General features: G+C 41.4%; 1 protein-coding gene and 1 long non-coding RNA gene across 2 annotated transcripts; one reads left to right on the top strand and one right to left on the bottom strand.

The window, feature by feature from the left end:
* The first annotated feature begins 10,305 nt into the window (after nucleotides 1-10,305).
* Nucleotides 10,306-11,166, top strand: OR2AE1 (olfactory receptor family 2 subfamily AE member 1). Its single transcript, NM_001389951.1, has one exon. The coding sequence runs from the start codon at nucleotides 10,306-10,308 to the stop codon at nucleotides 11,164-11,166; it is 861 nt and encodes a 286-aa protein (NP_001376880.1).
* A 6,502-nt stretch (nucleotides 11,167-17,668) lies between these two features.
* Nucleotides 17,669-22,888, bottom strand: LOC101904303 (uncharacterized). The gene is made up of 3 exons (XR_240092.5): nucleotides 22,513-22,888; nucleotides 21,230-21,323; nucleotides 17,669-18,225 (listed from the first exon to the last, which is right to left on the bottom strand). It is a non-coding gene; the product is annotated as an uncharacterized lncRNA (long non-coding RNA).
* Nucleotides 22,889-24,109: the final 1,221 nt, after the last annotated feature.

A 24,109-nucleotide genomic window follows, 5' to 3' on the forward strand; every position in this document is an offset into this window, starting at 1 on the left:
TCTCACTTATTTTTTGTACTTCTTTTGAAAACTTTGAGTCATGCCATAGAGTTTACAGTGTACATTTTGAAAAATCTGAATCTACCTTCCAATAGTATTATTTCATGTGAGGTGAAAGATTTGAAAACAGTGTCACCTCGATTCCCAGTCCTTGTTCCATTTCCTCATAGTTTCACTCTTAGGTATGCAGTAACCACCCAATACATTGTTACCATTAATGCTTTAAACACTTGCTTTAAACATCTTTCTTGGGTGTGCTGAAAAATGTTAAGGTGGTATGAAATGACCAAAAGGAGTAGAAAAGAGAGACAATGAAGAAATCCAGGTAACTGAAGAATCATAAGAAATTTTGGAAAGGTGTTTGTCATGGAATATCCATACTGATGACCTAGAAGGGATCGGTATTCAGGAAACCAATAGAGACTCTCAGGAAAGAGAAAATCGGAGCTCCTCTGGAGTCTGGTTGCTGGGAGTCCAGCCCTTAATTCTTGGTGACCTGGGCTGCTTTCAGGGCTGAAAGAAAGAATGCAGGACATGGGTGATTCTGAAGTGGGAGACTTCCTGAGTCAGAGGGACCATGGTCCTTTGAATAAACCTGTTCTTCCTCACAGTTTTGCCGTTAACTGGTGTCATGGTGTAGACCTACAGAATGCTTATAGACAGGTCATCTCATTTTTGGTTTCTCATTCAGCATGATGCACACACTTTCAAGTTGTGCTTCTTTATCCATTGTAAAAATCTCTGGCTTTTGGTCTGAGTCTACTTTCAAACAACATGTCACTTTGTGGGTACTGGAAGGCTTTTTAGTCTTCACTCAATGAAAATTGATATTTTTGAATTTGCTTCAATTCCCCACCCCCCCCCCAGAACTTCCCTGGTGGCTCAGTGGTTAAGACTCTGTGCTCCCAATGCAGGGGGCATGGGTTCAGTCCTTGGCTGGGAAACTAAGATCCTACATGCTGTGCAGGGCAGCCAAAAATAAAAATTAAAAACAAGTTTTTCCTTTCTGTTTTTTTTCTTTATTACTATTTTCCTGCCTTCTTTTGGTTTAATAAAATATTTTAAAGTTATACTTTATTTCAGTTATTGGATCTTTAAAGAGCTATACCTAGTTTAAAATTAATTTTAAATTTGATACTTTGGTTAACTACTTTTCAATACAGTGGAGAAAATTATAAGCCTTTTCAATAAGTGGTTTTTAGAAAACTGGATATACACATAAAAAAGAAGAAATCAAGTCCTTATCATAGACCACACACAAAAGTCAACTGAAAATGGCTTAAGTAGTTAAATGTAAGATCCCAAAGATAAAAATTCTAGAAGAATAGAGAAAAAGCTTGAAATTGGCTTTGGCAATGACTTCTTGAATATGACCCCAAAAGCACAGGCAACAAGAGCAAAAATAAGAAAGATTATATCAAACTAAAAAGCTGCACAGCAAAGGAATTAATCAACACAATGAAAAGGCAGCCTCCAGAGTGAGAGAAAATGTTTTTGAACCATAATCTGATAAAGGATTAATAACCAAAATATATAAGAAATTCCTACAACTCAAAAACAAGATTAATAAATGACCTTATTAAGGATCGGCAAAAGATCTGAAGAGACATTTTTCCAAAGAATATTTTTAAACCACAATCTGATAAAGGATTGTGCTCAGTCACTCAGTCATGTCCAATTCTTTGTGACCCCATAGACTGTAGCCTGCCAGGTAATATCAAAATATATAAGGGATCCCTACAACTCAATATCCAAAATTAAATGATCTTGTGAAGGATGGGCAAAAGATCTGAAGAGACATTTTTCTGAAGAAGACATTTTCCCAAAAACCGTTTACAAGAAAAGATGCTGAACATGAACAATCATCAGGGAAATGCACATCAAAACCACAAAACTCACACTTGTTTGGATGGCTATTGTCAAGAGAATAAATGATTATGACAAACAGAGGTTCCTCAAAAAAGTAAAAATAGGACTACCATATGATCTAGCGATTCCACTTCCGACTCTATGTCCAAAGGACCTGAAATCAGTACCTCAAAGATATACCTGCATTCACATGCTCACTGTAGCATTATTTACAATAGCTGAGACATGCTACTGCTGCTGCTAAGTCACTTCAGTCGTTTCCGACTCTGTGTGACCCCATGGACGGCAGCCCACCAGGCTCCGCCGTCCCTGGGATTCTCCAGGCAAGAACACTGGAATGGGTTGCCATTTCCTTCTCCAGTGCATGAAAATGAAAAGTGAAAGTGAAGTCGCTCAGTCGTGTCCAACTCTTAGCGACCCCGTGGACTGCAGCCTACCAGGCTCCTCCATCCATGGAATTTTCCAGGCAAGAGTACTGGAGTGGGGTGCCATCGCATTCTCCGGCTGAGACATGGGAGCAACCCAAATGTCCATTATCAGGCAGATGGATAAAGAAAGTGTGGCATGTACATACAATGAAATATTATTCAGCCTTACAGGAAATCCTGCCATTTGTGACAGGATGTAACTTGATAAATGTTTCATATGCACTGGAAAGATGTGTATTATTCTTTGTTGAATGGGATGTCCTCAATTAGGTCTAGCTAGTGAATAGTGTCTATTATTTCTTCAAATATTTTCTCTGTCCTTTCTCCTCTCTTTCAATACTCCAATTATATATATATTTATTAGGCCATTTGAGGTTGTCCTAAAGCTCACAGATACTCTGTTCATTAATTTTTAAATTTTTTTCCTATCTTATTTCATTTCTTGTAGTTTCTATTGCTAAGTCTTTATGCATCAATATTTCCTTTTGCAATGTCCTGTCTGCTGCTGATCCTCTGGTGTGCTTTTCATTTCTGACATTGTAGCCATCACCTCTAGAAACTCGTGTGTGCACGTGCGCTTCTGTTTTATCTTCTTTAAAATATGTCTTTATTAACATATTTAATCTTTATCATTTTGAATGTATGGAATATGTTGTAATAAATTATTTAATGTGTTTGTCTTTTTTTTTTTATTTTGGCTGTGTCCTGTGGCCTGCAGGATCTCAGTTCCCTAACCAGGGATTGAACTTGGGGCCACAGCAGTGAAAGCCTAGAATCCTAACCACTAGACCACCAGGGTTCTGTCTGATCTAATCAATATAGTCAATAGAATACTTCAAATTGTCTATTGAGTATCAGTTCTGAGTAGACTTCAAGTCACTGATTTTTATATTTATTTTGTTTAATTGCAAGCCTGGTTATTATTTTTTTTTATTGAATGCTAGACATTGTAAAATTTATCTTGTGTGTTAGATATTTTTGTATTCCTAAAAATATTCTTGAGCTTTTTTTTTGGAATGCAGTTATTGGGAATCTGATCCTTTTGGGTTTTGCTTTTGGGATTTGTTAAGTAGAACCACAACAGGGTTTAGTCTAGGTAGAATTATTCCTCACCATTGAGGCAAGGCTCTTCTGAGGATTACACCCAGTACTCCAAACTGGTTTTCCAGTTTGGCTGGTGGGAATAGGCACTATTACTGGCCTGGATTAGGTCCAGGTCAAGGCAGTTCTTTCCCCAGCTTTGAGTGGTTGTATCTTGATGCTTCCTTATTTTAAAACTTTCTAAGAACTCACATTTTTCTTTGAATAAAATTTATTGGACTTTGGTTTTTTCCTTCCTTTCTCCTTCTTCTTCCTTCCTCCTTCCTCCCCCTCCATGTCTTTGGTTTTTCTAGCTTCCTTCCTTCCTTACCTCTCCCTCCCTCCCTTTCTCCCCACCCTCTCTTTCTTCCCCTTCCCCTCATGCTTATATCTATCCTGGCATCTCCTACTTTGCTCTGCAATTACATCTACTGTCATACTGGCTTCTTTTCAGCTCCTTAATTACATCAAGATTTTTTTTTCAACTTAAGGATTTTGTACATCTTTGACTTTATCTGGATCTCTTTTTGCCTTCAATGTTCTGGATAATCCTTATCTCAATTTAGAGACCTCAGCTTAGACGGCATTTTAAAAAGAGGCTTTCCCTGTGACCCAGGTTGCGACAGTGGTCTCCCTGTTTTAATGTACACAGTAAAGTCTTCTTTATCATCATTTAGCAGTGGATATGCATTGTTTTGTTTCTCACGCTCTCCTTCCCTACTTCTAACGCCACTCCTTCACAACCACACTTTCTGTGTAATAGTACTCCATTCCAAATCTCCGTTTTCCTTGTTCTGTCACCACCCTACCTCTCCAACCGCTGCAAGAGATAGGCACCTGTGCCAGGGAGGTCTGTCCTTTTACTGCAGGCTCTGACACAGAGCGATTGCTCCAAGGGGGTGACCACAGGGCTAAACTGTTGAACGGATTTCTTCCCTGGAGTTTTCTTGGAGGTGGAGGAGTATTGGATTTCAAGCTAAAAGTATGGCATGAGAGCTTCCAGCTGTATGGGTACTCTCCATCTAAAAATGTCTGAGAGAATGAGATCAGAGACCCAAGCCAAGATGAAAGGTGGAAAAAGAAGGCATTGACGTGATTCAAGTAATTGGCTCTAGCTGATGCAGAGATTAGTTCTACCCCATTCACTGCTGTGATCCCACAACCTTCCCTTAAGATAGTGTAAGTTTTGTTTAATGTCACTGGCAATTGAAGAATGTGAATTAATACAAACTGTTAACCCAGCATGATATATTTATTTACTTTCTCTCGATTTCATGGGGGAAGGGAGCATGCTTGCCTGTTTCTCACTGTGCGCAATGCAGTGCTTGGGACCTAGCAGATTATCATCAAATATTGGTCAATAAATCAATACATAAATGCTATAACTACTTTAACTGGAAGGATATTAAATGCTCGTAAGAATGAGAGCACCAAGTAAATCCTTAGACAGAAGTTTCAAAGAAAGTGGTGATACAGTGAATCTACTCAAAGAATAAGCAAAATAAACTCCGTGAAATAAGACATTTCAGTGTCTGAGTTGAGAAAGAGAAGCAAAGGATATCTCAATAGATCCTTTACCTCTAATGGTAACGGTAATGGAGAGGAAGAGAAGGGCATAACTGAGATACCAGTAAATGAGGAGGAGATGTATAGCTACACCACTTTTAAAAATTCTGTATCTGAAGTCTTTCCACATGTTATACTGATGTAGTCTAAAAAACTGGAGAATGACCAACAGCAAGGATGGGAAGTGCTACTGGTAATCACACTCTCCATTCCTTACCTTTTCTCCCATGGTATGACACATGGGGAAACCCTCCACTGGGTCCTGTGGGCAACAGGGACTAGGTCTTCCTCACATTGTCTTCTCCAAAGGGCTGGATGGAAAGGGGCAAGAGAGTCGAGTTTCAAGATGGTAAAATAAACCAGGGACTCTAGGAACTGTTTCTCTCCACGGTTAACTGGCCCTTGGAGATGAAATTCCCATGTTATCTTCTGAGCCACAGTCCTCAAAATATGCCAGTCCCCTGATGCCTACAAACAAACTTCAAGCAAAGCCCTTCGGGAATGCTGATCTCATGCACGATGCAAGCCTAATTGGCACCCTGAGTAATGGTTTCCAGAGGAGATTTAGGGTGTGTCCTTTGGGTGGGAATCCCTGATTGCCATGTCCCCCATTTGCCTCTGCTGACATAGATCCTCTGGGTTTAGGGAAGTTTTATTTCTCACAGATGATGCTTCTCTTTCTTCATGATTGGCTCATGTCAGGCCAAGTCTTTCCTCCTTCTAGCTGTTATGATTCCTGCTGAGGAAACGTCATGTCGTCAGGAAGGGGCTTATTCTCAAAACACTGGTGCTAAAGGCCAGATTCTTACTTCATTAAGTGGGAAAGGAGGTGTAAAGCTAAGAAGAGAGTGCTTGAATGATCAATAGAACATGAAATCCAAAATAGATTTTTCTTTTGACTTTGGACTCACTGATGATGACACTGGTATTATGTATAGCTTCTTAACCAGGAAACATTAATGTAAATGGTTATGATTCAAGTGCTCATTGCTGTCTTTGGATGGAGAGGTGGCTCAAATGTTTGGGGGCAGAGAAAGCATATGCATGACTCAAAGGCTCAACTAACAGATTAAAGAAAAGTTTAGTTACTTAATTTGTGCTGATGCATGATGATGGAGTTCAAAATCTGAACACATTTTGCAAGAGCGTTCCAGAATTACATACTGTCGTGCTCCTGCTGATGCTCTGTCATTCAGAGATTTAGTGTAAACAGCAAAGACTGTGTAGACGATATCCTCTATCTATTCCTCTGTAAATGGCAGTTTTGAGAGTTATGATGGGAATCTGATGAACGTCTCAGAAAGGACCTGTTTGGATGTTCAGTAGCTAACGTGTGTGTCAGTGTGGAAGTATTCTGCACCCTCTATTTCACTACTGTACTTGTGTTCCCCACAAGGAACTTTTACTTGAAACTAAGGCATCCTCTGGCATCGTCAGCATATTACTGGAACCCTCAAGTTACAGGCTGACGATTGGTGATTCCATGAGGAAAGCAGCCTGAGAAGGCAGAGGAAAGTCTCTTGAGGGACATAAATCAGACTAGGGAAACTATTAGTGAAGTTCCTATGGGAGGAAGAGAGGCATGAACCAGACAATGGGGAAATTTATTATGCTATGGAGATTTACAGAGAAAGATAGAAACTAATGAGGAAAGAGGGAAGCATATGGATCCCTAAGTAAAGGGAAATGTATGGATGTGCTGATGGGGCTGAGAATGACCAGCGGGAATGTGGGGAACACTGGGCTCTCAGACCACAGGAAGCTGAGTTTGGAAATAACAGTGTAAGGCAACAGCCCTAAAGATACTCCTCTGCTGCATGAAATGGAGAGAGATTACTGGTCAAATTACACCCGGAAGAATACATTCAATCCCGAGTTCTTCACTCTGAAAAGTAAGTAATCTGGAATACATGAAGATCCAGGAAGATGCTTAGAGGGAAAAACACAAAGAGGGAGAGGGTGGGTATTTGGGGATCAATTTAGAGTATTTTTTTTAAAGTTCACTTTCACTGTGGAGATTGAGCTCTTACTCTGATCAGTATTCATATGAGAATTAGGTAAAGGGCTGATTGGGAAATCTGGCTGATTAAATGTTGTGATCCTAGCTTTATCAGCCTGATTTGTAATTTTCATGCTCTCAGGTCTTCCTAGGTCATATCTTTCCTGTTTTCAAATACATAATTATGGTGAGTTGTTATGTGTCACCTTGGCACCCATGCACCTCTCTTTAAACTATACTTAATCTTCAATTGAAGAAGGCAATGGCACCCCACTCCAGTACTCTTGCCTGGAAAATCCCATGGATAGAGGAGCCTGGAGGGCTGCAGTCCATGGGGTCGCTGAGGGTCGGACATGACCGAGTGACTTCACTTTCACTTTTCACTTTCATGCATTGGAGAAGGAAATGGCAACCCACTCCAGTGTTCTTGCCTGGAGAATCCCAGGGGTGGGGGAGCCTGGTGGGCTGCCGTCTATGGGGTCGCACAGAATCAGACACGACTGAAGTGACTTAGCAATCTTCAAATAAAGACAATATCAATGTACCCTTCCACCTACCTGGATACAACTAGCCCATGTACAACCAAAAAACATGTAACCCTCTCCCAAGAAGAATATATAAAACACACTAACCTTTTATCCATAAAAAAGGTGAAATTAATTTTACTCCTAATTCATACTCTCCTTTTATGTCCTGTAATTTAAATACTGAGATATGAAGCTAACCATATTAATATATCTTATGTTAGACAAAGGGATGACTGAGTGAAATAAACAGAAATATTTAGTAAATATATCTATACATAAAATATTCACATATCAATAAGTAAGAAATGCCTATATATTTCAAGTTTTCATTCTGCAGCTGCTCACACAGTCATGGCTGGTTTTTCTAAATACCTTCTTTCACTACCCATTCCATATTCCCTTTGTCTTCAGTGGATTACGGTTACTTGTTGGGTGGGAGAGCATCCCTAACCTTCACTCCTGAAGGATCTGGGCCATTAGCAGTCTTGTCTGAATTGGGTTGTTGTGATTTTCCACTGATTTTCATCACTGGACATTTGAGTACAGAGTGCACCCTAGAAAATCTGAATTCCAGACTTGTTCCTCCTTATTCCCATGTAGTAGCACCTCGGTTTTCCCTTGCTAGTCAGGATCTATCACAACCTCTAGCAGAGTAACTTTCTTTGCTTGTTGACTCAGTGATAAGAAGAGTCCGAAGTGGCAGGGTGGCAGTCTCAGCTCTCAGTAAACGAAATTGTGTTGCCTGATGAAGGAATTCCTTCCTTTGTAACTCGCAGAGCCTAAATGTGTGAGAGTAAAAAATTTGGCAGTGGATCCCAGTTATAAATGTACCAGTAGGGGACTCACTCCCACTTCCACCTCTTGATTTCTGGTCCCACAAACTGTTGCAATAGGAGAAACAGCACCATAAATTGATATAGAAATTTAGAACATATACCACATCTTAGAGGACAATGCCCCAGCAATATGAGGTGTTGTCAACTACCAGTTGCTGTTACTGAGGCTTCAGAAGTCTGTTTGGGCAGCTGTCTCAGGATGCTGGAGAGTATGGAATAGACCAATGGATTCCTTCAACATGGGCCCATCCCCACATTTCATTTGCTGTGAAATGAACTCTTTATTTGGCAGTAATAACATTACTTCATGGAATAACATTATGGTGAACAGAGCATTGTATATATCCATAGGTGGTATCTTTTGACAGCAGCGCTGTAAGAAAGGGAGGCAAATCCATATGTAAAGTGTCAACTCCAATAAGAAAAAAGTAAAGTCCCTTCAATAATGGAAGCTATCCAGTATAATCAGCCTATCGCCAAGTGTCTGATATCACTATGGGATGACGTCATATCAGGGGCTCAGAGCGGGGTCTCTGCTGGCAGATGGGCGCTCAGTGGTGGCTAGGCTGGCCGTGGTGACTGCAAGTCCATGTTGTTGAGCCCATGTAGAGCTCTATCCGTGCTGCTATAGCAAACCTGGGAGTCCATTGGCATGAACAGCACCGAGTGAGAAAGAAGGCCGGCAGCCACAGAAGAGGTTAGCCGTTGAAAGGATGACTCATTTTGTGGGCCACAGCAGTGGATCTTTCTTCCTTGTTTTGCTGTGAATATCTGCATACTTTTGATGGTGTGCAGGACAGTTACAGGAGGCAGAAGGATGGCTTTGTTGTGTTTATTGGGGATGATGTGTCATTTAAGGAGACGTGTTAAGTATATGTTTGCCAAATATACTGAAGACGAACTCTGGAGTTTTTTAATGTGTCATCTTAGCTAGGATGAACTACATTTACTAGAATTCCCGTTGCTGTGAGTTTCTGGTTAAGGTGGGCCACCCGAGAGATTCTCGGGAAGATTTAGAGGGCAGGGGGAAGCGTCTGTTGCTGCTGATGTGCTGACTCCCCTCACTGGTGTGAGGCAGCCGTGGACCGGCAGTTACTCTGCCTTCCCCTGGATCTTCCTCTAGCTTCTCCGACTCCACGGCTAGGACTGTGCATTTAGCCTTGTTAAGCAGGCCTCCAGCTTGTGCAAGAGAAACCATGCCACCAATTCCAGAGGCAGCAATAATGACATGGGTCTCAGTCTGCCCTTGTGGGATTTATGTCACGTTTGTGGGTTCCAGTCTGACCTTGAGCTACCACACTTTTATACCCATCTTCCCTTCCTGACTGCTTGCCTCATGGAGTTCAAGTTCTAGAATCAGATAGAAAGGTGACAGCTTTACATAGACTGCTTAACCAGCTTTCACAGTCAAGTAAGGCCAAATTTCTATACAATCCATTAAATGTATATGTATGTATAAATCTCTTGGTAGTTCAGCTTTTCTGGTTAAACCCTGACTGATGTAAGAAAAGATCTGTATATATTTTTTTATATCATATATAAAATTTAGAGTGTATCTATAAAGTATATATACTTAAAAAAGAACATATGTATATATACACATATAAATGTATATATATCTTCCTTAATGAGGAGAGACTTGTTTAGAAGTCTAGCACTAACAGAGTCTAGGTATTTTGAAATTTCAGAGGGATCATATTTGTGAGCAGAGATCTGAAGTTCTCTTATTTTTAAAAAGAGAAATTTCAATAATCAGAGCTGTAGAATAATTAGAACTAGAAAAATATTATTCTTCAAAATTCTTCTGTGGATCAGAAGAGGCTTATCGTCAGGTTGGATGAACCCCAGTATTCCTGACATCACATTTCATCTCCACTTCCTGTTTCCCAGGGGCTGAGGACGGGGAGACGTGGCAGAGGAATCAGTCCTCTCTGGCAGACTTCGTCCTAGAAGGGCTCTTTGATGACTCTCTTGCCCACCTTTTCCTTTTCTCCTTGACCATGGTGGTCTTCCTTATTGCTGTGAGTGGCAACAGCCTCACTCTTCTCCTCATCTGTGCTGACCCCCGGCTCCACACATCCATGTACCTCCTCCTCAGCCAGCTCTCGCTCATGGAGCTGATGCATGTCTCCACCACCATCCCCAAGATGGCGACCAACTACCTCTCTGGCCAGAAGTCCATCTCCTTTGTGGGCTGTGCGACCCAGCACTTCCTCTATCTGACTCTGGGCGGTGTGGAGTGTCTTCTCCTAGCTTTCATGTCCTATGACCGCTACGTTGCCATCTGTCATCCACTGCGCTACACTGTTCTCATGAACAGAAAGGTGACGCTAATGATGGCTGCCATGTCTTGGTTGGGAGCGTCCCTGAATTCCCTAATTTACACGGCAGTCTTGATGCACTTCCCTTTCTGTGGGCCTCGACAAATCCACCACTTCTACTGTGAGTTTCCAGCTGTTGTGAAGTTGGTATGTGGAGACATCTCTGTGTACGAGGCCACAGTGTACATCAGCACCCTCCTCCTCCTCCTCCTCCCCATCGTCCTGATTTCTACATCCTATGTCTTCATCCTCCACAGTGTCATTCAGATGCGTGGGAGTAAGAGAAACGCCTTCGCCACTTGCAGCTCTCACCTCACTGTGGTTACCCTCTGGTTTGGTGCTTCCATCTTCTCATATATGAGGCCCAGGTCCCAGCGCACTCCACTGCAAGACAAAGTCGGTTCTGTGTTCTACAGCATCATCACTCCCACATTGAATCCACTGATTTATACTCTCCGGAATAAGGATGTAGCTAAGGCTCTGAGGAGGGTTCTGGGGAGAGACTGTATCATTAAAAGATTGCAAGTGCAGTTGTCCTGAGTACATTAGTGGAATTCTCATCAGCTCCTTAAATTGTTTTCTGTAAACTGTAATGATTTTTTCAAGGGTCCGGAGCCATGATGACTACTGCAAAATTGAAGTGGTTAACAAACATTTCCAGTATTCTCACTTGCTCTCAGGCATCGAAGCCCCATACAGTACCATCTTAGTCCATTTGGGCTGCTATAACAGCAGTACCAAGGCTTGGTGACTTAGACAACAGACATTACTTCTCACAGTTTCGGAGGCTGAGACGTACAAAGATCAAGTCTTCACAGTGCTAGACACGCTTTCATTTCCTTTTGATCTCTTTTCAAATGGAATCTTGCCCAAACATGCCCCCCTGATGAGCCTATTTAAAGCAGCCTCTTCACTCTTTGTCCCCTGATCTACCTTATGATCATACTTCCCTGATATTGCATAACATTCTATTCTTACTGTCTGCTTCCTAGAGTGAAATTTTCAAGAGGGTAAGGAGTTTTACTTTGTTTTCTGTTGTCTCACCAATGCCAAGAAAAGAGTCTGACATGAAATAAGTACTCAATAACTACTTGTTTATGGGTTAATAAATGAAAGGGACCTAGATTGTCTTACTAGCTCACGTGACATGAAAGATAGCCACATATTAATCCCATGTAGATGCAGAGACTTGACATCTCAGTGAACTTTCCTGAAGTCTAGTGGGCTGAGGGATGCCAAAGCCACAGCCAAATACCTAGATCTTGCTTTTCCTACTAGTTATTCAGTCCCGGGACCATCTTCAGAAGAAAAGTACTTAACACTTGAGAGCAAAGTTATGCTTTCTTTGACGCTAAGTATTTTCTCTTTGAGAAACAGCTTTTCAGCATTCTATAATAAGATGAGCTGCCCATCATGAGTAGAGTGCTATGTTATACACAAAGCCCTAAGGCTGGATTTGTGTTGTAACACTCCAATATCAAGTAGAGAGAATTTTCAGAGGAATGATGCCTGGGTTATTCCTGAAGGCACAAGGGTCTGATATAAGCAGCTAGCTCACAATCCTAGTTACAGAGAGTGGCTGTTCTTCTGCTACGCCCACCCCCACTCTCTACACACATACACGTACAACTACGACCTTGTCCAGAATGCTATAGGCTTATCTGGGAATGAAACAATCTGAGCTAAGTTGATGGATGGTTATTCATGTAATGCTAACATCTGCCAAAGGTAAATAGTATAGTGCGTTATGACCCCACCTTGAGAAGAGTTACTGTTGTTCACTGTTGTTCAGTTTGCTTAGTCGTGTCCAGCTCTTTGCGACCCCACAGACTGCAGCACGCCAGGCTTCCCTGTCCTTCACATCTCCTGGAGTTTGCTCAGACTCATGTCCATTGAGTTGATGATGCCACCTAACTCTATAATTGTAATTATTCTTGATATATTCTAGATATTAACCCTTTGTCTTATACAGGGCTTACAAATACCTCTGTCATTCCATTGGTTGCCTTTTACTCTGTTGATTGTGTCATTTGATGGACATGTTTTAAAATTTTGATATATTCCCATTTATTCATTTTTATTTTTGTTGCCTGGGATTTCTGTGTCATATCCAAGAAAACACTGTAAATGCAATGTCATGAAATTTTCTCTCTGTGCTTTCTTCTAAGAGTTTTGTAGTTTTAGCTTTTACATTAGGTTTTTGATATATTTCCAGTTAAATTTTGAAAATGGTGTAAGGTAAGGGTCCAACTTTTTTCCACTTACTATAGAAATCAAATAGAATAAAATACTTAGGAATTAACTTATCCAAGAAAGTGAAAGATCTATACACTGAAAACTATCAAACACTGCTGAAAGAAGGTAAAGGTATGTAAATAAATGGAAAGATATCCTATGTTTATGAATTGGAAATATTTAAATTGTTAAGACTTCTTTATTACCCAAACTGATCTACAGAGCCAAGGCAAAACCTACCAAAATCTCGATGGCATTTTGTCTTCAAAAAAAGAAATATCCTAAAATTTATATGGAATCAAGGGACCTCAAATAGCCAATACAATCCTGGAAAAGACTAAAATTAGAAAACTCACACTTACTGATTTCAAAACTTACTACAAATTTATAGTAATCAAAAAAGTGTGATACTACCATATATAGGGATGTATAGACCAATGGAATGGAATAGACACCTCAGAAAAAGACCCTCGTATATACAATGAGATTATTATCATTGAGGATACTAAGATCATTCAATGGGAAAAGGACAATCTTTTCAATAACTGTGCTGTGAAAACTGGTTATCCACAAGCAAAAGCATAAAGCTAGACCCTTACACTATACAAAGCATTAAGTGAAAATGTATCAAATATCCAAATGTAAGAACTAAAACTATTAAACTATTATTTTCTTCTTAGAAGAAAACATAAGGGGAAAGCTTCATGATAAGAGGTTAACATCCAGAATACACAAAAATGACTACAATTCAAAGACAATCACAATAACCTAATCATGGGCAAAGGACTTGAAAAGAAATTTTTCCAAACAAGTTGTACAAATGGTCAACAAGTACATGAAAGGATGCTCAGCCTCACAGATCATTTGATGTATAATTTATGAAAATCATCTCAAACAGGATTAATGGCTTGAAAGTAAGACCTGAAACCACAAAACTCCTGGAAGAAAACATAAGGGACAAGCTCCTTGACATCAGTCTTGACAATATTTTTTAGATATGGCACCAAAAGCAAAAAGAACGAGAGCAAAAAGAAACAAGTGGGACCATGTTAAACTAAAAAGCAAAAGATTTTCACAGCAAGTGAAGTGAAGTGAAGTGAAAGTCGCTCAGTCATGTCTAACTCTTTGCGACCCCATAGTCCATGGAATTCTCCAGGCCATACTGGAGTGGGTAGCCTTTCCCTTCTCCAGGGGATCTTCCCAACCCAGGGATCGAACCCAGGTCTCCCACATTGCAGGTGGATTCTTTACCAGCTGAGCCACAAGGGAGGTCCAAGAATATAGGTGTGGGTAGCCTGTCCCTTCTCCAGCAGATCTTTCCAACCCAGGAATTGAACTGGGGTTTCCTACATTGCAGGCAGATTCTTTACCAACTGAGCTATCAGGGAAGCCCTTCACAGAAAGGGAAATCATCAAAAAATGTAAAGTCAACCTAGATAATGGGGGAAATATTTACAAATCATTTACCTGATATGGGCTTAATATCCAAAATATATCAGAAACCCACACAACTCAATAGCCAAAACACACACACATGTATAATACCATATAAGAAATGAATCACCAGTCCAGGTTCAATGCAGGATACAGGAAGCTTGGGGCTGGTGCACTGGGATGACCTAGAGGGATGGTATGGGGAGGGAGGTGTGAGGGGGGTTCAGGATGGGGAACACGTGTACACCCGTGGCAGATGCATGTTGATGTATGGCAAAACCAATACAATACTGTAAAGTAAAAAAAATAATAGTAATAATGCTGCTGCTAAGTCACTTCAGTCGTGTCTGACTCTACGCAACCCCATAGATGCCAGCCCACCAGGCTCCCCCGTCCCTGGGATTCTCCAGGCAAGAACACTGGAGTGGGTTGCCATTTCCTTCTCCAATGCAAGAAAGTGAAAAGTGAAAGTGAAGTCGCTCAGTCGTGCCTGACCCTCAGCGACCCCATGACTCCATGAGGTTTTCCAGGCAAGAGTACTGGAGTGGGGTGCCATTGCCTTCTCCAAATAGTAATAATAAAAAAATTAAAAAAAATAAAAATCTAAGAAACTTAAAAAAAAAATAGGCTGAAGAATTGAAAAGACTTTTTCCAAAGAAGACACACAAATGGCCAACAGGAATATGAAAATGTGCTCAATATCCCTAATCATCAGGGAAATGCAAGTCAAAACCACAGTGTGGTATCACCTCACACCTGTGAGAATGGCTTTTCTCAAAAAGAACACAGATAATTGCTGAAGAGGATTTGGAAAAAAGAGAATCCTTGTGCCCTGTTATTGTTGTTGTTTAGTCACTAAGTTGAATCTGACTCTTTCAACCCCATGGACTGCAACATGCCAGGCTTCCCTATCCCCTGGAGTTTGCTCAAACTCATGTCCATTGAGTTGGTGATGCCATCCAACCATCTCTTCCTCTGCTGCCTCCTTCTCCTCCTGCCCTCAATCTTTCCCAGCATCAGGATCTTGGGAATGTAAATTGGTAGAGTTACTATTGAAAAAAATTCAGGTTCCTCAATAATTAAAAACAGAACCATATTATGATCTAGGAATTCCAGTTCTGGGTAGAAATTCAAGTACATGAAATCTCTGTCTTGAAAAGTTATCTTCCCCTCCTGTTCACTGCAGTATTATTAATAGTAGTCAAGATATGGAAACAACCTCAAAGTCTGTCTATGAATGAATGGATAAAGAAAAGGTGGCATGTATACAATGGAATATTAGTTCTATAAAAAATAAAGAATTCTTGTCATTTGTGACAACGTGGCTGGACCTTGAGGGCATTGTGCTAAGTGAAATAAGTCAGAGAAAGACAAATACTCTACGATATCACTTGTGTGTAGGATCAAAAAACCCTCCACTTTTAGATACAGAAAACGGATTAGTGATTGCCAGAGCTGGGGCTAGGGGTGGGGGAAACAGGAAAAGGTGATCAAAATGTAAAAATTTCCAGTAGTAAGATAAATTAGTTTGAAGGGTATAATATACAACATGGTGACTACAGTTAACAGTATGAATTGTATATTTGAAAGTTGCCAAGAGATTACATCTTTTTCTTATAAAAGGACTAAATTAAAATAAAAGTTCAGTAAAAGAAAAAGCTATAACTACTTGAGGTAAATTAACAAAACTCATTTTGGTAATCATTTTGGAATATATACATACATTGAATCATTGTCTTGTACACCTTGAACTAACACAATGTCAAATGTCATTCACATCTTAACAGCAGTAGGAGAAATGAGTCTCACTCTTTAATAAAAACTAACAAAAGCCATGATGAGACACCACATCATGCTCATTAAGATGGCTACTACTAAAACAGCAGAGACGAGCAACTGTTGGCAAACACGTGGAGAAACTGGAGAGCTTGTGCGTTGTTGGCGGAACATAAAATGGTGCAGCCACTCAATAAAAGATTAAAAAAAGAAAGACAGTTACAGCAATTCTTTTTCTGGGTGTGTGGTCAAAAGAACTGAAAGCAGGATCTCAAGGTAGTATTTGTACACCCTGGTTCACAGCAGCATAATTCACAAGAGCCCCAAAGTGGAAGCAATTCAAGGGTTCCTTGATGAATGAATGGATTAACAAATGTGGCAAATATATATACAACGGAATCTTATTCATCCTTGAAGAGGAAGGAAATTCTGACACGTACTACAGTATGGATGAAACTTGAGGACATTATTCTATGAGAACTAAGCCATTCATTAAAATACAAACGCCTAGAAGAGTCAAGTTCAGAGATGGAACCTAAAATGACGAATGCCTGGTGATGGGAAATAGTTTCACAGGTGTAGAGGTGTAGTTTGGGAAGATAAAAAGAGTTTTGGAGATTTGTTGCACACAATATGAAAGTACTTAATACTACTGAACTATATATTTTGAAATAGTAAACATGGTAAGTTTTATGTTATGGGTATTTTATCTCAATTTAAAAAAATTATGTAAAAACTTTTTACATAATTGGATTGAACTGTACCCTGTATTCAAGCCTGGATTGAATACAGGGTACTCTCATCATTAATGATTTTTTTTTTTGAAAACGATATATATATATTTTTTACTTTACAATATTGTATTGGTTTTGCCATACATCAACATGAAAGGTATAATCCTCAAACCTACCACAAACATACATTTTAATGGGAAAAAAAAAACACATTAGAAACATTTCCAAAACTAAAGATACAAAGCTCACAATTACTGCTACCACTAAGCATTGTATTAAAGAATGCTGCCAATACATTAGGAAAGAGTTAAGTTATCTTGAGCAGAAAGAATCTTTACACTATTTTCTCTACCTTGCTGCTGCTGCTGCTAAGTCGCTTCAGTTGTGTCTGATTCTGTGCGACCCCATAGACGGCAGCCCACCAGGCTCCCCTGTCCCTGGGATTCTCCAGGCAAGAACACTGGAGTGGGTTGCCATTTCCTTCTCCAATGCATGAAAGTGAAAAATGAAAGTGAAGTCACTCAGTCGTGTCCGACTCTTAGCGACCCCATGGACTGCAGCCTACCAGGCTCCTCCATCCATGGGATTTTCCAGGCAAGAGTGCTGGAGTGGGGTGCCATTGCCTTCTCCATGGTAACTCTCTTCTGCTCTCACCAAACCTCCATCAGCTGTAAAAGGGACCAGCCACTGCAATCAGCTGGGGCCACTCTATAAAATCAAGTCTATCAGCCCACTGGAAACACTCTGGGTTAGAAATATCCCACATCTCTTCAAAGTCAGAAGGATAGAGTTGTTAAAGCAATACTTCTATACACTTAGATTGAAAAGTTTTGACTTAAAAACAACAAAAACCAGAGAAATGTTTTAAAAGCTGATCAGAAATGGTTTCCTTTTCTTGTCATGCATTACCCCTAGTCCTTCTTTGAAAAGGATATATTAAATCCAAAGTTTATATAAAGGAATTTTGGCTTTCAGTTAAAAGTGAATAATGTGGGAAAGGGTAAAAAATGCACTTGTAAGCACATATTAGAATGTTCTAGAATAATGCATTTTATGCAATTATAGGTTCCCCAAGGAAGGAAAAATGGAGAAGGGGAGAAAGCAAGATACTGGGCATAAAGTGATGCTAGGAGTCTCTGGGCCTCAAAGCCTGGAGCAAAGTGATGACCTGAAGCTCCCCAGGCCTGACTCAGACTACAGAGCTGGATACCTGGTGACATCTTCCTCATAGAAAGAATAAGCTTCCAAAGCTTTGCAACAGATGGCTTTATCTCAAGAGCTATGGACTGAGATTGTCCTCCATGCCACAGAAGGACAGGATCCTCATCATAACAAGTCTATCCAATGGAAATTTCCAGAATACTTACCCCCTTGTTTTCCCATACTTTTTAAAACATTGATTGTCAAAATCCCAAATATCCTGAAAGAGAAAAAAATTAGGTTATTAGTTTAAACGTACTGAAGTGAAGTGAAGTGAAGTGAAGTCGCTCAGTCGTGTCCGACTCTTATCCATCCCATGGACTGCAGCCTACCAGGCTCTTCCGTCCATGGGATTTTCCAGGCAAGAGTACTGGAGTGGGGTGCCATTGCCTTCTCCAAATGTACTGAACACTACCACAAATTGGGATAAAAATGACTTGAATCCCGTGAAATCAGGCTTACTATTTTCCACTGGCAAATGCAAGGAAACTCTTATTCCTAAGAGATATCTTAGGGTAGAGGAGACAAAAATAGAGGAGATATTTGAAACAGAGAATTTAAAAATCACTCAAATTTTCTGTGAGTAGTGTAGATACTAACCACCTACCCTTGTCAATGAATACTAATTACTGCTTGTCTTTCTGAAGGCTTTTTCTTGTACACAAGTTCATAACCCTCTAATTCTCCATGGACATGTGAGAAAACTGAAGCTGAGGGAAGAGTTTCCTATACACACTTTCATCTCCAAGCTAAGCAGCCTTTTCATTTATCTAATGAGTCCTTTCTAGAATTCTAGCAGAATTAGTAAGATAAAGTGCCAATAATCTCTAGTGTCTAGCAGATTTAAAAGCATCTAGAGCGTATGTTTCGGAGACGGCAACGGCACCTCCCTCCAGCAGTCTTGCCTGGAAAATCCCATGGACCGAAGAGCCTGGTGGGCCGCAGTCCCTGGGGTCGCTAAGAGTCAGACAAGACTCAGCAACTTCACTTTCACTTTTCATTTTCATGCATTGGAGAAGGAAATGGCAACCCACTCCAGTGTTCTTGCCTGGAGAATCCCGGGCGTGGGGGAGCCTGGTGGGCTGCCGTCTATGGGGTCGCACAGAGTCAGACATGACTGAAGTGACTTAGCAGCAGCAGCAGCAGAGCATATGTTGAGTCGATGGACATCTAGGTTGCTTACAGAAGTGAGAACTCAGGGCACGTGTTTTCATTGCACTGTCCTTTGTCCTTTGTCCTGTGTGTGGTTGTGGCATCTCCCCATCTTTTCCATGTTGAGCTGGAAAACTAGAAAGCGAGTCCACTTTGAAATTCATTCATTCACTCTCTCTCTTTATCACTCAACATATGCTGTCAGTTCAAGAGAGAGAGTGAATGAATGAATTTCAAAGTGGACTCGCTTTCTAGTTTTCCAGCTCAACGTGGAAAAGATGGGGAGATGCCACAACCACACACAGGACAAAGGACAAAGGACAGTGCAATGAAAACACATGCCCTGAGTTCTCACTTCTGTGAGCAGCCTAGATGTCCATCAGTAGACGAATGGATAAGAAAGCTGTGGTGCATATACACATTGGAATATTACTCAGTCATTAAAAAGAATACATTTGAATCAGTTCTAATGAGGTGGATGAAACTGGAGTCTATTGTATAGAACAGTCTTTTGGACTCTGTGGGAGAGGGCGAGGGTGGGATGATTTGGGAGAATGGCATTGAAACATGTATATTATCATATGTGAAACGGATCACCAGTCCAGGTTCGGTGCATGAGACAGGGTGCTCGGGGCTGGTGCACTGGGATGACCCAGAGGGATGGGACGGAGAGGGAGGTGGGGGGCGTCCAGGATGGGGAACACATGTACACCGTGGAGGATTCATGTCAATGTACGGCAAAACCACTACAATATTGTAAAGTAATTAGCCTCCAATTAAAATAAATAAATTTATATTTAAAAGAATCAAAAATATAAAGTAGAAAGTGAAAAAAAAAAAAAAAAACCCAAAACAAAACTTCCTGTAGCTAAGTTTATGCTGTGATATCTGATGGTTTAACTATGCAAAAAAAAAAGTTTCAGAAATGTGGGTTTGGGGTGCATCTACTAAAGAAGTTTGTCTGGGAAAGGTGGAGAGGAAATTATGACTTCTTCAGAGGGAAAGAAGGTTCAGGAAGTTCTGAGGCAGTAATGAGACAGTGAAGAGCTCAGTTGGGAGAATCAGGATCTGAGAAATAGGCCTTGTGTCTGTGGGACAGGAAATCTGAGACAGAGAGCAGCCTGCACACAGGGCTCTGCCTCTGAACATCTGGACACAGCTCACAACCTTCAGTTCAGGGGCTGGGCCCTGGGGGAGGCATCAGAGCTGGATGAATATCAAGGCTTGGTTAGAATTCACAGTCCATTTGCCACCTGGTACATTCCTTTCAGTTAAAATTTTAATAATTTTGCCAAATCACGTCCTTTCTAGTGATTTTATATAAGTGATTCTGCCTTATTTTTTAAAACCAATTTATTTAGTAGATAAATATCTGAAGTCGAAGACAGCCATCATCTTGTCTCTGTTAGATGCTCACTCACTCACTCTGCAAAGACCCACACAAGAGGAGTCTGCTTTGAAGGCACAGAAGTACAGCAGGAAGTTCTTGTTTCAGCTCTCAAATCCCCTCAGTGGTCACCAGTTACAAGAAGTGTATGGAAATAACTGCTGGTGTTAGCAGTTCTTGAGGGAATACACGTATGTGCCAATTACTCAAGGGTGAGTATGAGGGTTGTCTTAGAAAGTGAAGTTTCCAATCAATCCAGAAGGAATTTTTAAAAAGGGGAACCCACAGCATATGCTGGCAACAGAAAAGTCTGACTCCAGTGTACTCAGCTTAACGAGTCATGACTGGGCACCCCCCTCATTCTTTTCTCCTAAGGGGGATTGTGCCTTCCTGAGAATCTGAATCTGGCAGAAAGAAAACCCTCTTCACAACACTCACAAGATGGAAATCAAGTTCTGTGCTGAATCAGAGAACTCAGCTGTCTGGGGAGGCAAACCTGAAGTGCTTAGCAGTTGGCAGTGGGGCCATGGGATAACCTTGGCCACGTGTTGAGTAGAGCCTATGATGCCATTTCTAGAGAGCTTGAAACCTCATACCTTCTTCTTAAGAAGGGGAATTTTTATTATGGAACTCACCTGAGATTTGCAACCATAAGAAGCAAAGCTGGAGCTCAAATAGCACGCACCTTTTTGTAGGACAGAATATTTCCAAAATAAGGCAGAGGTTTTGGTCCAGGAATCCCCAGCTTCTTAAAAAATCCATGTGAATAAGTCCAGCATCTATAAAGTGAAACAGAAAACCAGGTCACAGGAATTGTGGACTATTGGTGCTGGAGCTGCCAGTCGCTGATTCAGAACTGGAACTGTCAACTTAGGGAGGTAACATGTAGGCAATAAATAAGATCAGCAACTCCAAAACTGATATTACATTCACTCATCACCTCCTTTCCCACCTCTACTGTGAGACTCACAGAAAGTGATGATGATTAGTTAAAAGCAGCTGAAGTCTTCATGGGACCAATCCTAAAATGGATACTTGATAAATGTTTCCAATTTGAGTGGTCCTGAGAGGTTCAGGCAGGAATCCTTCCAGGGAATTACTCATGTTTATGAGTAAAGAATCCGCCTGCCATGTGGGAGACCTGGGTTTGATCCATGGGTTGGGAGGATCTGTTGGCCCAGGGCATGGCAACCCACTCCAGGATTCTTGCCTGGAGAATCCCTATGGACAGAAGAGCCTGGCGGGCTGCAGTCCACGGGGTTTCAGAGTCAGACATGACTGAGTGACTAAGCGTGCACGCACTTGAGACATCACTTTGCCAATAAAAGTCCATGTAGTCAAAGCTATGGTTTTTCCAGTAGTCATGTATGGATGTGAGACTTGGACCATAAAGAAGCCGAGTGCCAAAGAACTGATGCTTTCGAACTGTGGTGTTGGAGAAGACTCTTGAGAGTCCCTTGGACAGCAAGGAGATCAAACCAGTCAATCCTAAAAGAAATCAACCCTGAATATTCATTGGAAGGACTGATGTTGAAGCTGAAGCTCCAATAGTTTGGCCACGTGATGGTAAGAGTTGACTCATTGGAAAAGACTCTCATGGTGGGAAAGATTGAGGGAAGGAGGAGAAGAGGGAGAAAGGATGAAACGGTTGGATGGCATCACTGACTCATTGGACATGAGTTTGAGCAAACTCAGATAGTGAAGGACAGGGAAGCCTGGCGTGCTGCAGTTCATGGGGTTGCAAAGAGTCAGACACGACTTAGAGATTGAACAACAACATGTATTACTTGACTCATGATTTTGAGATTCTCATTCTAGGTAGAAAGGGGAAATATTTTTGGTAGTTTCTAAAGCTTTAATAACATCCTATCTGTTAACTTTGATCTTCATAACAGACAGGGAAAGGGAGGCCTGATTACCACCCCAAGTCCAAGATTACAGAGGAGAGGAGTCTGAACAGTTACTCACAAATAGAGGAGCACCAGACTGGTAACCAGGAGAACCCAGGATTCCGTGGAAAAGTATGGGATTAGGTCCATGGCAACTTCTTGCTGAGATCCTCTCCTCTGAGTTTCCTTTCAGCTGTGTGTGCTATTCTTTGCAGGCCTTTGAATGTGGAGCTTCCTTTCCTGGATAGCGGAGACTCAGTGAAGCTGGGAGGTTTAAGCGCTGAGAAGGGGGTGGGGCTGGAGCTGCAGCCAGTAGAAGGGCCACCTGGGCTCCACCTGCAGGAACCCTCTCTGCTTTGACAGGTGGCGGAGCATCACAGACACTCATTTGACTTTGTGTTCTGTGGGAATTCAATAACAACTCAATCAGTGTCATCAGTAAGCCCAACCATTACAGAAACTCTCATAAAACTGTTGGCCATGTCTCCTCTAAATTATTCTTATGTTCATAATTTGTGCTCAGTTACCCTGTGCTCATGCTTTAAAATACTTGAAATTCTTCCAGTGAGCTAGGTCTAAAGATCTTTGCTCATGCAGCTCCCCCTTCCTAGAAATGCCTCCCCTTTTTCATAAGTCCCCTGCTCATCCTTCAAATCCCAGTGCAGACAGAATCCCGTGTTTTAGATTTTCCTGACCAACTCCACTGAACAGATATAACCCCTTCCTCTCCTGGCAAACTGCTGTCCTCTGCACACAATTCTATTATCTCCAGCACCATTGCTGGATTCCTCACCTAGTTCCCCTGCCACATTTATATAATGGACAGAGTGTAGGTATTTGTCACCATCGTGTCCATGGGTTTCCCTGGTGGCTAAGATGGCAAAGAATCTACCCACAATGCAGGAGACCCAGGCTTGATCCCTGGGTTGGGAAAGATACCTTGGAGTAGGAAATGGCAACCCACTCCAGTATTCTTGCCCGGAGCATTCCATGGACAGAGGAGCCTGGTGAGCTACTCAGTCACATGACTGAGGGACTAACACGACACACTTGTCCCTGGCACCAAGAGAGTGCTTCTGGCACCAAGAGAGTGCTTCCTGCCAAGGGGGAATGAGAAAGGTTGTTGGACTTGAGTTGGTGGAGGTAAGACCACTGGGTGGCTGCATGTCCTTTTCAAGTGGTTCTTTGGTGACCACACCATCTTCTTGAATTGTTAACACAATCAGAGGGCCTGGCTGGGCCTTTGGTCACTGTCCCTGTACATTTAGGAGGATCCATCAGGATTCCGTTGATGAGAGGGCTCCTGAAGGAGACACAGGACACGGAGGAGATGGTGATGGCGGCACCAGTGGTATCAATTCAGGCTGATTTCTGTCCTGCCCTCAGAGGGGTCTGCAGTAGACAGCATGTTACACGGATTCTAGACCAAATAACGGTTGCCTCTCTCTCTGAAAAGGCTGCAAGTCCAAGATCAATGGGTGTAAAGAGGAGAAAGCAGCCTGATCATCACGTGGACTCCACCTCTCTATCCACAAGTGATGTGGCACATACAGGACTCCAGAAAGATGACATGAAGCTTTTCTACGGGGCAAAGCAGGGTCAGAGCAGATGGCTTCCTGCTTTGTGACAAATAGGGACCATATAATGGGGCATAAGGACATGGCAAGGAGGAGGAT

This window comes from Bos taurus, chromosome 25 (genome assembly GCF_002263795.3).
Source record: "Bos taurus isolate L1 Dominette 01449 registration number 42190680 breed Hereford chromosome 25, ARS-UCD2.0, whole genome shotgun sequence".
In the NCBI taxonomy this organism is placed as follows: domain Eukaryota; kingdom Metazoa; phylum Chordata; class Mammalia; order Artiodactyla; family Bovidae; genus Bos; species Bos taurus.